Raw genomic sequence first — 11,524 nt, forward strand, 5'->3', positions numbered from 1 at the left:
GTTGCCAAGTGTCCTCTGGGGGGCAGAATGGTCCCTAACTGAGAACCCCTGACATAAATCCACTTTGCAGATACAAAAGCTGAGGTCTCCAGAGAGGTAGCCACTTGCCCACAGGCTTGGACCATGGGAGTGTCAGAGCCGGGCTCCTCACCCAGGGCAGGGGACCCCCGAGTGCTCCAGTGGACCTGCCATGGCCTCACGCCCATCTTCCATTCCCTCCTGTCAGGTGTTGGACATGGAGGAGATGACCATTTGGGAACAGCACACGGCCACGCTCTGCAAGGTGAGGCCTCCCTCTCCCCGCGTGGTTGCCAACAAGAATGTCTTCTTGATCCTGGGCTGCTCAACAGGACGGGAGAAACTTTGTCCCCATGGGAAGCAGAAGCTCATCCTATGTCTCATCCTCTCCTAGGACCCCCGGCGAGGCTTCGGCATTGCAATCTCTGGTGGCCGAGACCGGCCCAGTGGATCCGTGGTTGTCTCTGATGTGGTGCCCGGGGGACCAGCGGAGGGCAGACTGCTGTGCGTATCGAGGCAGCAGGGTTGCTGGCCGAGAGGAGGGACCTGTGCGGGCCAAAGCTAGGAGCCAGGAAAGTGCCTGGCGCCTTCCAGCCCTGCCAACACAGGGCTTGGAGCTGGTAGCAGGACGGAGTTGGTGATGTGGCCCTCCCTCTCCCCAAGGCAATTTCTGGTCCTCCGATGTCGGTCTCAGGGTCATAGTGGCCCCATGGCATTCCTGGAATGAAAAGACTGGGAAACCTGTTTTGGCTGGAGGGAAGGAAACCCAGTGTTCTGAGCCGTTGGGGGCAGGAGGCTCCTGGGAGTTATGTTGGGGGAAAATGGTTCTGGGACCTGAGTGGCTGACGGGTGATCTGGCTCAGCCTGGAACAAGGAACAGCTTCAGAGAGAGAGATGTTGAAACCCAGACGGGAAAAGAGGGGGAGAATAGCAGAAAGAGGGGATGGACAGAAGAAATGAGGAGTATGGAGACACCCGTTATAACCACAGCTTCTGTTCTGTGGTTGCATTTTATTATTACAGTAGCATCCATGATTGGCCCCCATTTTACAGATGAGGAAACTGAGGCCCAGAAGGATAAATGTCTTTGTGAGACATGGGACACCAGTCAGTTAGAACCAGGCCTTGTAGAACTGGGGGTGCCTGCCCCAAAGTGCAAGGTGAGGCCTCCTCCCTGAGACCCAGCCTCCTCCCTCAGGACAGGGGACCACATCGTCATGGTGAATGGGGTCTCCATGGAGAGTGTCACCTCCACCTTTGCCATTCAGATACTCAAGACCTGCACCAAGTTGGCCAACATTGTGAGTGGGGGTCGGGTGGGAGGGGCAGCCCCTGGTACAGGGGGCACCTCTGCCTCCCCAGCCCCCCACCGAGCCCCACCTGGTCCTGCAGCTCATGGGCAGTCTGAGCGTAAGCATCTACAAGCAAGTGGAATCTTGTCCCCATCTCACAGCTTGGATGCTGAGGCCCAGAGAGGGGCCAGGGTCCCCCAGGACGAGCCAGTGGGTGGGAAAGCCTTGAGCTGGCCCTCCCTTCCTCGCCTAACAGACGGTGAAGCGTCCGCGGAAAATCCAGCTGCCTGCCGCCAAGGGCAGCCCCTCTGGCCAGGGACATCAGGACTCCGACGAGGCCGACCACGGCCAGGGCTACGAAGGCGACACATCCAGTGGCTCCGGCCGCTCCTGGGGCGAGCGCTCACGCCGGCCGAGGGCGGGCCGCCGGAGCCGGGCCGGCAGCCATGGGCGCAGGAGCCCCCCCGGTGGTAGCTCTGAGGCCAAGGGGCTGGCCCTGGTGTCTGGCTTTAAGCGGCTGCCGCGGCAGGATGTGCGGATGAAGCCCGTGAAGTCCGTGCTGGTGCGGAGGCGAGAGAGCGAAGGTGAACCGGCGGCTGGGGTGTGCTGTGGGCGGTGGGGTCAGCGTTCCCGCAGAGGGGGGTCGCCACTGCCCTGACCCCCGTCCCGTGTGGCGGGTGGTCAGCAGAATAAAGGCCCCCACGGGTGTCCCCGTCCTGGCCCCTCCGGACCTGGGACGTGTCCCCTCACGCGGCAGAGGGGGTGACCCTGGGTTGCCGGGGGGCCCGGCGTCCTCATGAGGCCCTCACGAGGGGGAGGCAGAGGGTGGGAGTCCCAGAGACGGGCAGACCCCGCGCTGCTGGCAGTGAGGATGGAGGGGGGGCCGCGGGCCAGGAAGAGGCCGGAGCCGGGTCTCCCGGGGGCCCCGGGGGGACCAGCCCTGCCCACGCCTGGGTTTTAGGACTTCCGAGCCCGGAACTATGAGATTGCAGATTGGTATTGTTTTAAAGCCACTAAGTTTGTGACAATTTCGAGCAGCCCCGGGAAACTCACCCACTGTGACATCCGTAGAGGGTCATGATACTGGCGTTTCCTTCATGACCCCAACAGCAGGGATGTGACCTCTGACCCCATCTCAATTCAATGGCAGCACTGTGACCTTAGAATTCTAAACATGATGTGATAAATGGCACTGGACATCTGTCCCCACCTTGGAATTTTATTTATTATTATTATTGCTTTTTAAGATTTTATTTACTTATTTGAGAGGGAGAGAGACAGAGAGCACAAGAGAAGGGAGAAGGAGAAGCAGGCTTCCCGCTGAGCAGGGAGCCCGATAGGGGACTCGATCCCATGATGCCGGGATCATGATCTGAGCCAAAGACAGACACTTGACAGACACTTAACCGACTCAGCCACCCAGGCGCCCCCCACCTTGGGATTTTAATAGCAAGAGTCACATCCTGAACACTGACGGTGATGTCATTAAGAGCATCCGTGTGATGTGAGCAGGGAGCTAGGGAGTGGGGACTAGGGCCCTGTTCCTTCCCAGGCCCCTGCCCATGACCTTCTGTGCTAACATCACACGTCCTGTGTCCTGGGTCCTGTCAGAACAGCCCCAGGGTGGCGTGGAGGGAGCCGGGCCTGAGATCTCCCTGCGGGATGGCGGCCCAGAAGGCAGGCAGGAGGGTCGAGGGCAGGTGAGAAGTCTGAGCTTGAGAGGAGCCCGCAGCCCAGGCCCTGCCTCAGTTTCCCTCCTCCCCCCCACAGAGTTCGGGGTCACCCTGGGCAGTCAGATCTTCATCAAGCACATCACTGATTCGGGCCTGGCCGCCAGGAACCGTGGGCTGCAGGAAGGAGACCTCATCCTACAGGTGAGCCCAGGCTTCCTGTCAGGGGCTAGACAGGGAGACCCTGCCACCAGCAAGGTCCGCAGAGCTGGCGGAAACCATCGGCCTGCGCGGTGTTGCCTGTTTCCCAGAGGTTAGAGAGGACAATGCAGGATCCCCCCTGCCCCCATCCTTTGCTCTAACACTCCAAATGTCGGGTTCTAGTATCCCCAGAATCACACGGGGGCGCTGGCCCACAGTGCTCATTCCACAACTTGCCCTAGCTGGTCAGTGCTGATGGTCCAGAGGCCAGGCTTAGAGGCGCGGCTCTGTCTCGGAGCTGGTTTCTTTCCAGACTCCTCTCCTGAAAATCAGTTTCTAGTGATTCCTAGTGTTTGATTTCCAAACCATTTCCAGGTGATTGCTTTGAGAGCCTCTTCAGAGTTATCTGTTTCTAGTGACCCCGAGGAATTGTCTGTTTCTAGTGGTTTGGGGCAGACACTAGAAACAGGTAGCTCAGTGGGCGGAGGGGGCGGCGGCGGGGGGGGGTTGACAAACTCACAATCCCCAGGGTAAATGAAAACAGACACACCCTCCGGGAAATGATAGAAAGGGATTCCCAGAGCGCCCAGAGAGGACATTAAATTCTTCCCCAAATTATGTTTCTGACGTACCTCTAAATGTCTGTTTCTAGTACCTCCTACAGATCGTCTGCTTCTGGTATTTTGGGCTATCTACTCCCTGTCCCCTACTTAGACTTGTTTCTAATGTTTGTTCCTAGTGTCTCCCGAGAAATTCCCCTTCTAGGGAGATGGGGACTCAACCTGCTTCTAATTTTCCCCTAGTGCTCGCCCCACCCCTCAGGAAATTGGCCAATTCTAGAATTCTTGTAGGAGTCACTTCTGGGCATGGTCTCCTCAGAGCAGGAGGAATCCAATTCTATTATTTCCTCTTGAGAATGGCTGTCTTTATGAATTCTTGGGGATTGTGTGCTTCTAGTCCCCGCCCCCCCCCCAAGCTATCTATTTCTGGCATCCCCGATCTCGCATTAACTCTTCCTTCCCGGCCCCTTTTAGATTAACGGTGTGTCCAGCGAGAATCTGTCTCTGAGTGACACACGGCGACTGATCGAGAAGTCAGAAGGGAAGCTGACCCTGCTGGTGCTCAGGGACCGAGGGCAGTTCCTGGTGAACATCCCACCGGCTGTCAGTGACAGCGACAGTTCCCTCCTGGATGGTGAGGGGCCAGAAGGCAGGCCCTGGGGGTTGAATGGAGGGCGGGGGGGGGGGGTGCAGAGAGTGCCAGGCAGAGCCTGGTGGGGATTGGCGAGGCTCAGAGGGACAGAAACTTGCCCAAGGCCACACAGTAAGTCAGGGCTGGAGGCCCTGGCTGAGCCTGACTCGGTCTAGGCCCCTTTGCTGGGAGGGGCCTTGATGTTTCCCTCTGTGAAATGGGTCCAGTTTGGAAGGTGTGGGCAGGAGGCCTGAGGGGACATGCTCTCCCCTGCAGACATCTCGGACCTCGGCTCAGAGCTGTCTCAGGCGCCGCCCTCCCACGTCCCACCACCACCCCAGCATGTGCAACACAGTTTGGACGCCAGCCAAACCAACTCCTCCGAGTACGTACCCCCATTGGCCAGAATGGTTCAGCAGGAGGGGAACGTGGACATATCTTTTCCACCTGGTGGCCTGCCTGGAAGAGGCGTCCCCCGTCCACCCATAGTCCTCCCTGCCCCCAGGACTGGCTCTGGGTTCTTGGTCCTGGGAAAACCTGATATGGATCAACTTTAAAGCAGAAGGAACTGAATTTTACAACACATCCCAGACTTCAAAGTGCATAAGGCGCCTATTAGGGATTTTCTCTTGGGGCTACAACAGCCATCGGTGCTTGTTCCTTATGATGATGATGACAGATGGGGACAGGAGGCAATGACCTTGCGTCGGTGCCCTGTGGCAGCGGGGGCTCAGGATGGCAGATGAGGGCGCAGGGCGCGGGCAGGGCCGGCTCCCCCTGGAGGCTCGCGGGTGGGGCTCTGTCCTAGCTTCCGGTAGCCCCTGGCAGTCCTGGGCTCGTAGGTGTCCACCTCCTGTCTGCCTTCACATCATCTCCCCTCTGTGCGTGTCTGTCTCTGTGTCCAAATGTCCCCATTTTATAAGGATAGCAGTCACAAGGGATCGGGGCTGAGATGGGTGGTTAGGACACAACTAAGTGCCTAAAAACCCAAGTGCCCAACACGTGGGGATTAGATAACGGGCACCCTACTTAGGCATCCCGCACCTGTGAGGTAGGGGGTCTGTTTTCTGTGGCTGTGTAACAAAGTACCCTAAAACCCAGCGGCTCCAAACACCAGTAAATGTCTGGGGAATCCGGAGCCGGGGCGGCTTAGCGGGGCGCTGCTGATGCGCGATCTTAACAGGTTACAGCTGAGGCGCCATCAAGGGTTATAGGATTTGGGGGTGGATGATCCACTCCTGAGCTGGCTCACATGGCTGACTTAGCCATCCCCAGAGAGGGCAGTGGCCCCCCGGTCTCACAGCTAGGAGGGAGCAGAACCCGGAGTTGAACCTGGGTGCAGAGAAGTTAGAATTCCAACAGTCACTCTCAGCATCCATCCCCACTTCACCCCAAGTCCGTTCCCCTCCAGGGAGAGCCCCCTACTTCGGCGGGAAAATTCGGTGGATTCCAGAACCGTCTCGGAACCAGGTGAGCAGGTGGCGGAAGGGTGGTGACTCTTGAGCATCCCTCTGGTTTTTCTGATCCCAGCCAGTGAGGCTGTGCCAGGCAGGGCTACAGAGGCTGTTATGGGCCCAAGAGGTCAGTGACAGCTCCCTGGGGAGGATGGGGGGCTGGGTGACAGCACCGCGGGGCAGGGAGGCCATCAGGCAGCGGTGTAGCAGCTGGACCAGTCCGTGGGCTTGGGAAAGAGACTGCTGTTCCCTTTCAGACTCCCCGAGGCAAAGCAGCTATGACATCTACAGGGTGTCCAGCAGCCAGAGCGTGGAGGACCGTGGGTATGTCCCCCAGAAAGACAGCCCGCCGGCCCGAGGCCCGCACATCCCGGGGCCGCCTCCCTAGCACACAGTCCTGCCTTCCGGCACCAGGGTGCTGATGCGGCCGCCATGTGGGGCTGTTTGGGAAACTGAGGCCCGGAGGGGGTGGGGGCTCTCCCAAGGACGCCCAGCACGCCCCCTCCCCGCCCCCTCCGGCCTGACCCCGCCTCTGCCTCGCCTCCCAGGTACAGCCCCGACTCCAGGGTGGTCCGCTTCCCCAAGGGCACCACCATCGGGCTGCGGCTGGCCGGCGGCAACGACGTGGGCATCTTCGTGTCGGGGGTGCAGGAGGGCAGCCCGGCCGACGGGCAGGGCATCCAGGAGGGAGATCAGATTCTGCAGGTGACCCGGGGCAGCGGGCGGTGGGTGTGGTACCCGAGTCTTCCCTGCCTGCGTTCCTCCCCTGTGCCCACCCCGAGGGCTGCCCACCGCCACCACGGGCATTTGCACATTTTGACGCCTCTCCCTGCCTGCGTCATGACCTTGTTGGCTGGATCACGACCTTGCTGACTGGGGCACGGCTTGTCTGGGTCACGACCTTGTCCGTGTCACATCCTGGTTATCGGTGTCATGACCTCGTTGCCCAAGTGATGACCTTGTCCGGGACTCGTGCTTGTTATCAGTGTCAGCATCATAATCTTGTCGCTCGTGTCCCGGCTGCGCCCACCGTGTCCTGACCGCGTCGTCTGGGCCACGGCCTCGGCCGGGTCGTGCCTTCCCGGCGAGTCTTGCCTCCCTCCACAACCGGCACCTCCTTAGACTCCTTCTACAATCTCACCCATGTTCAGTCTCCTCCCTGTTCCGACCCCCTCGCCCCTGCAAGCGCGGCACCATGTCTCGTCCCCGCCATCCTCCTCCCGGGGCTGTGCCCCATCTCGTGCCCCCCTCCTGGCAGGTGAATGACGTGCCATTCCGGAACCTGACGCGGGAGGAGGCCGTGCAGTTCCTGCTGGGGCTGCCACCGGGCGAGGACGTGGAGCTGGTAACACAGCGGAAGCAGGACAGTGAGTGTGTGTGGCCAGGAGGGCCGGGGCCCGGCGGCGGCCTGGGTGCTCACGGAGCCTCCCCTGTCCGCAGTCTTCCGGAAAATGGTGCAGTCCCGGGTGGGCGACTCCTTCTACATCCGCACGCACTTCGAGCTGGAGGCCAGTCCGCCATCGGGCCTGGGCTTCACCCGCGGAGACGTCTTCCACGTGCTGGACACGCTGTGCCCCGGCCCTGGGCAGAGCCGCGCCCGCGGGGGCCACTGGCTGGCTGTGCGCATGGGCCGCGACCTCCGGGAGCAGGAGCGGGGCATCATCCCCAACCAGAGCAGGTGGGCCGCCCCTCGGCCGCGGCTTCCCCGCCGGAGACGGGCACGGCCTCGCTGCCCACCGTCTCTGGGCTGCTTTTCTGCCGCCCTCGGTGACCAGTCCCCTGCCTTCTCCCTAGGGCGGAGCAGCTGGCCAGTCTGGAGGCGGCCCAGCGCGCCGTGGGGGCCGGGCCGGGTGCCTCGGCGGGCTCCAGCGCGCGGGCCGAGTTCTGGCGGCTGCGGGGCCTTCGGCGTGGGGCCAAGAAGACCACCCATCAGAGCCGCGAGGACCTGTCCGCTCTGACCAGGCAGGGTCACTACCCGCCGTATGAACGCGTGGTGCTTCGAGAGGGTGAGTCCCTGGGGTGAGTCCCTGGGGTGCTTCGAGAGGGTGAGTCCCTGGGGAGCCCGCCACCCCAGGCTGGGGAGGCTCGTAAGATTGTTGGAAGTTCTGGGCCAAGTGTTCAGCCACATCAGCCTTCAGAAGCCCCCATCCTTACCTCTCTTCTCCCACCAAAAATACCCATTTTTGGTTATTGTAGGGTGCCGAAGTAAGGAAACAGGAAAGGGCTTCTTTCCTTAAAAATTAATTTCTATTTCCAATTGAAATGTGCAAACGACGTATAGAATCTCGAAAAAGAAATGGTTAAAGATAATATAAATAATTTATCTTGTTAATGTAGCCAAAGTATTATTTTAATAGATAATCCAATTATAAGTTGTCAGTGAGATATTCCGCATCCTTTTTTGTGTGTGCACTGTGTTCGAAGAAATCTGGTGTGTATTTTGCACTCAAAGTGCATCTTAGTTCAGACGAGCCACATTTTATTTTATTTTTTTTTAAGATTTTATTTACTTATCTGACAGAGAGAGAGAGAGAGAGGGAGAGAGCAAGCACAAGCGGGGGCGGGGGTGGCAGGCAGAGGGACAGAGAGAAGCAGGCTCTGCACTGAGCAGGGAGCCCGATGCGGGGCTTGATCCTAGGACCCTGAGATCATGACCTGAGCCGAAGGAGCCACCCAGGCGCCCTGTTGAGCCACATTTTAAGTGCTCCATCGCCCCCCATGGCACCAGACAGCACAGCGAGAAGGGGCTGTACATTCAGTGGGTGCTGCTGGTGCTAAACAGACACCCTTTAAAATACACCCATACTGTGAACAGGTGTTAGACCTAAACCTGCACACGCGTGTTCACAGCAGTGTGATTCACAACAGCCCAAATGTGGAAACAACCCAAATGCTCATCAACAGATGAAGGGATATAACATACAGGAGCGTCCCTAGGCCACAAATGGGAGTGAGGCGCCCACACGTGCGGCCCCAGGGACGGACCCCGAGCCCACGACGCTCAGGGAGGGAACCAGACACAGAAGGCCACACGGGGTGTGAGTCCATATGTGTGACACGTCCAGAACACGCTCATCCACGGACGGGAAGGGGGCTCGTGGGGGCCGGGCGCTGGGGGAGGGGACAAGGGGGTGACTTCTGATGGGGACAAATTTCTTTTCAGGGTGATGAGAATATTCTGAAACTAGGGGTGGTGGCTGCACAGCTCTGTGAATGTACTAAATGCCACTGAATTGTACCCCTTAAAATATACAGTGAAATAGTAAATTTTGTTATGTATATATATATATATTTTAAAGATTTTATTTATTTATTTGAGGGAGAGAATGAGATAGAGAGAGAGAGCATGAGATGGGGGACGGTCAGAGGGAGAAGCAGACTCCCTGCTCAGCAGGGAGCCCGATGTGGGGCTCGATCCCGGGACTCCAGGATCATGACCCGAGCCAAAGGCAGTTGCCCAACCAACTGAGCCACCCAGGCGCCCCTTGTTATGTATATTTTTAACAATTAATTTTAAAAAGCTAAAAATCTTAAGAAATTAATCAAATATTTATAAATACACACAAAAGCAGCACATAGATCATAGATCCTCTGAGCACTGGGCTGGTGGGAAGACGGCCCCATCCAGATTACCAGAAGGGAAGCAAGCTCTCGCCCACGGCCTCGGGGGAGAAAGAATCGCGGCAGGTGCAGAGGCCTTTAAAAAAAAAAAAAAAACCTGCTGGAGGGATGGGATTGGGCTGAGCTGCTCCAAAGTTGCCTCTCCAACATCCAGGAGAGGAGAAAGACTTATTTTTTATTTTTTGAGACAGACTTAAAAATAAAAGGCCGCCAACTTAATTTTGACCAAAGAATGTTTAGAAATCTGAATGTATCGAGCTTTTGAGAGAGAGAGGCCTGGAGTTCAGGAGAGGAGAACAAGAGCAGATATCCCCTTTCCTCCTGCCCTCTGCGCCCGTTTCCTCATGGCTAAAATGGTGTGTCCATCCAACACTAAACTGTTTTAGTCTTTGTGGGCCAGGTAGTTTCTTTCAGAAGGACTCAGCTCTGCGGGAAGGCAGCCAGAGACAGTACGTAAAAGAGTGGATGTGACTGTGTTCCAATAAAACTTTATTTATAAAACAGGCAGTGGGCCAGATGTGGCCCCCGGGTTGTAGTTTGCTGACCACTGAGTTGGCTGGTTCAGCTGCTCTAACGGACCCCATGTGACACCTGCAGACACAGACAAGACGCCTTTTTTAAGTAACAGCCAAGGGTGGTCCCCTCCCATCTTGTTTTTCTGCCTTACTGTGGTCCAAGATGGCACGCCAACACCCACATTCCAGCCAGGGGCAAGGGGCAAGAAGATGAAGAGGGATCCTACCTTTCCTGGAGGATACAAGCAGAACCGCACGCATCAACTCTGCTTGTACCCCATTGGCCAGGACTAGTCACATGGCTGTCCTTGCCTGCAGGGGACGCTGGGAGATGTAGTCTTTAGCTGGGCAGCCATGGGCCTGGTTAGATCTAGCAGTCTTTGCTGCAAATGGGACCTTGATTGTTGCCGTTTCTCTGCCCCTCAGCCAGCTTCAAGCGCCCGGTGGTGATCCTGGGGCCCGTGGCAGACATTGCGATGCAGAAGTTGACTGCTGAGATGCCTGACCAGTTCGAAATCGCAGGTGAGAACCCAGGTCTTTGTTGGCGGGGGCGGGGGGAGTCATTTGACAACCCTTTCCCCACCTCTGGGGCCAAAGCAGCTTGATGACCAGGCTGCCGCTGCTGCTGTTTGTGGGGAGAGTTAGAACAGCCTGTGGAAACATGAGGCTCATGAGTCACCAGCACCCCTCTAATGCCGGGGGCCAGATGTCCTGAATTGGTCTTGGCACTCTTAATCTGGATAGAGCCTCAGAATCCGTCTTAACACACCTCGCCAGGCAGCCAACGTGCTACCCGTTCCTTTGTTTGTTGAAGAGATATTTATTGAGCTACAGACACAGCACTGAACAAGATGATTGCCCTGAGGAGACCCCAAATTAGCCACTACAGAAACAAGCTGGAGTAGGGGGTCAGCAAATGAAAGCTCCTGGGCCAAATCTGGCCCATCAGCTAAGTTTTTATACAGCCTGCTAACTAAGAATGGTATTTACACTTTTTTTTAAAGATCTATTTATTTTTATATATATATAGAGAGAGTGTGTGTGTGTGTGCACACGCGAGAGTGGGGAGGGGCAGAGGGTGAGAGAGAAAATCCTCCAGCAGACTCCCCGCTGAGCGCGGAGCTCCATGCGGGGCTCGATCTCACAACCCCCAGATCACAACCTGAGCCAAAATCACAAGTCGGACACTTAACCCACTGAGCCACCCAGGCGCCCCGTAGTTACACGTTTTAAATGGTTGAAGAGATGTTAAAAGAAAAATTCTGCGACACGTAAAAATGATAATGAACTTCCAATCTCGGCACCTACAAATAAAGTTTTATTGGGATACAGCCACACCCACTGATTTACATATTGCCTGTAGCTACTTTCCAGCAGAGGGCACTATTTGCAGAGCAGATGCACTTAATAAAGCCTCAGCTCAAAGCCGCGTGGGGTCGAGATCTTGGTTAGGAGCCCCCAGAGGAGGGTGGAGGGGCTTTTGGAGGTACAACATCTCATCTAGCGGCTGGAGGGTCCTCTGGGTGGGCATCTGTCAGCTCGAGGCAGTGCCAGGGAGTCCA

At 57.2% G+C, this 11,524-nt stretch overlaps 1 protein-coding gene across 1 annotated transcript; it reads left to right on the top strand.

Annotated features, from left to right (window-relative positions):
• Nucleotides 1-229: 229 nt before the first annotated feature.
• LOC110593736 (tight junction protein ZO-3) lies at nucleotides 230-10,567 on the top strand. The gene is made up of 14 exons (XM_044912174.1): nucleotides 230-283; nucleotides 413-522; nucleotides 1,217-1,319; nucleotides 1,567-1,894; nucleotides 3,081-3,184; nucleotides 4,216-4,375; nucleotides 4,649-4,757; nucleotides 5,784-5,842; nucleotides 6,084-6,150; nucleotides 6,375-6,531; nucleotides 7,085-7,193; nucleotides 7,267-7,504; nucleotides 7,621-7,832; nucleotides 10,389-10,567. Exons 1-14 carry the CDS (start codon nucleotides 236-238, stop codon nucleotides 10,565-10,567), a joined length of 1,983 nt encoding a protein of 660 aa, XP_044768109.1. The 5' UTR covers nucleotides 230-235.
• Nucleotides 10,568-11,524: the final 957 nt, after the last annotated feature.

This window comes from Neomonachus schauinslandi, unplaced genomic scaffold (assembly GCF_002201575.2).
Source record: "Neomonachus schauinslandi unplaced genomic scaffold, ASM220157v2 HiC_scaffold_261, whole genome shotgun sequence".
NCBI lineage: Eukaryota > Metazoa > Chordata > Mammalia > Carnivora > Phocidae > Neomonachus > Neomonachus schauinslandi.

What these genes read in the sequence shown, in the direction of transcription:
- LOC110593736 (XM_044912174.1), top strand. Translation starts at nt 236, where the DNA reads ATGGAGGAGATGACCATTTGGGAACAGCACACGGCCACGCTCTGCAAG. An exon ending in CGACAGTTCCCTCCTGGATG is followed by an intron (nt 4,376 to 4,648) that starts GTGAGGGGCCAG and finishes TCTCCCCTGCAG; the next exon opens with ACATCTCGGACCTCGGCTCA. An exon ending in AACACAGCGGAAGCAGGACA is followed by an intron (nt 7,194 to 7,266) that starts GTGAGTGTGTGT and finishes CCCTGTCCGCAG; the next exon opens with TCTTCCGGAAAATGGTGCAG.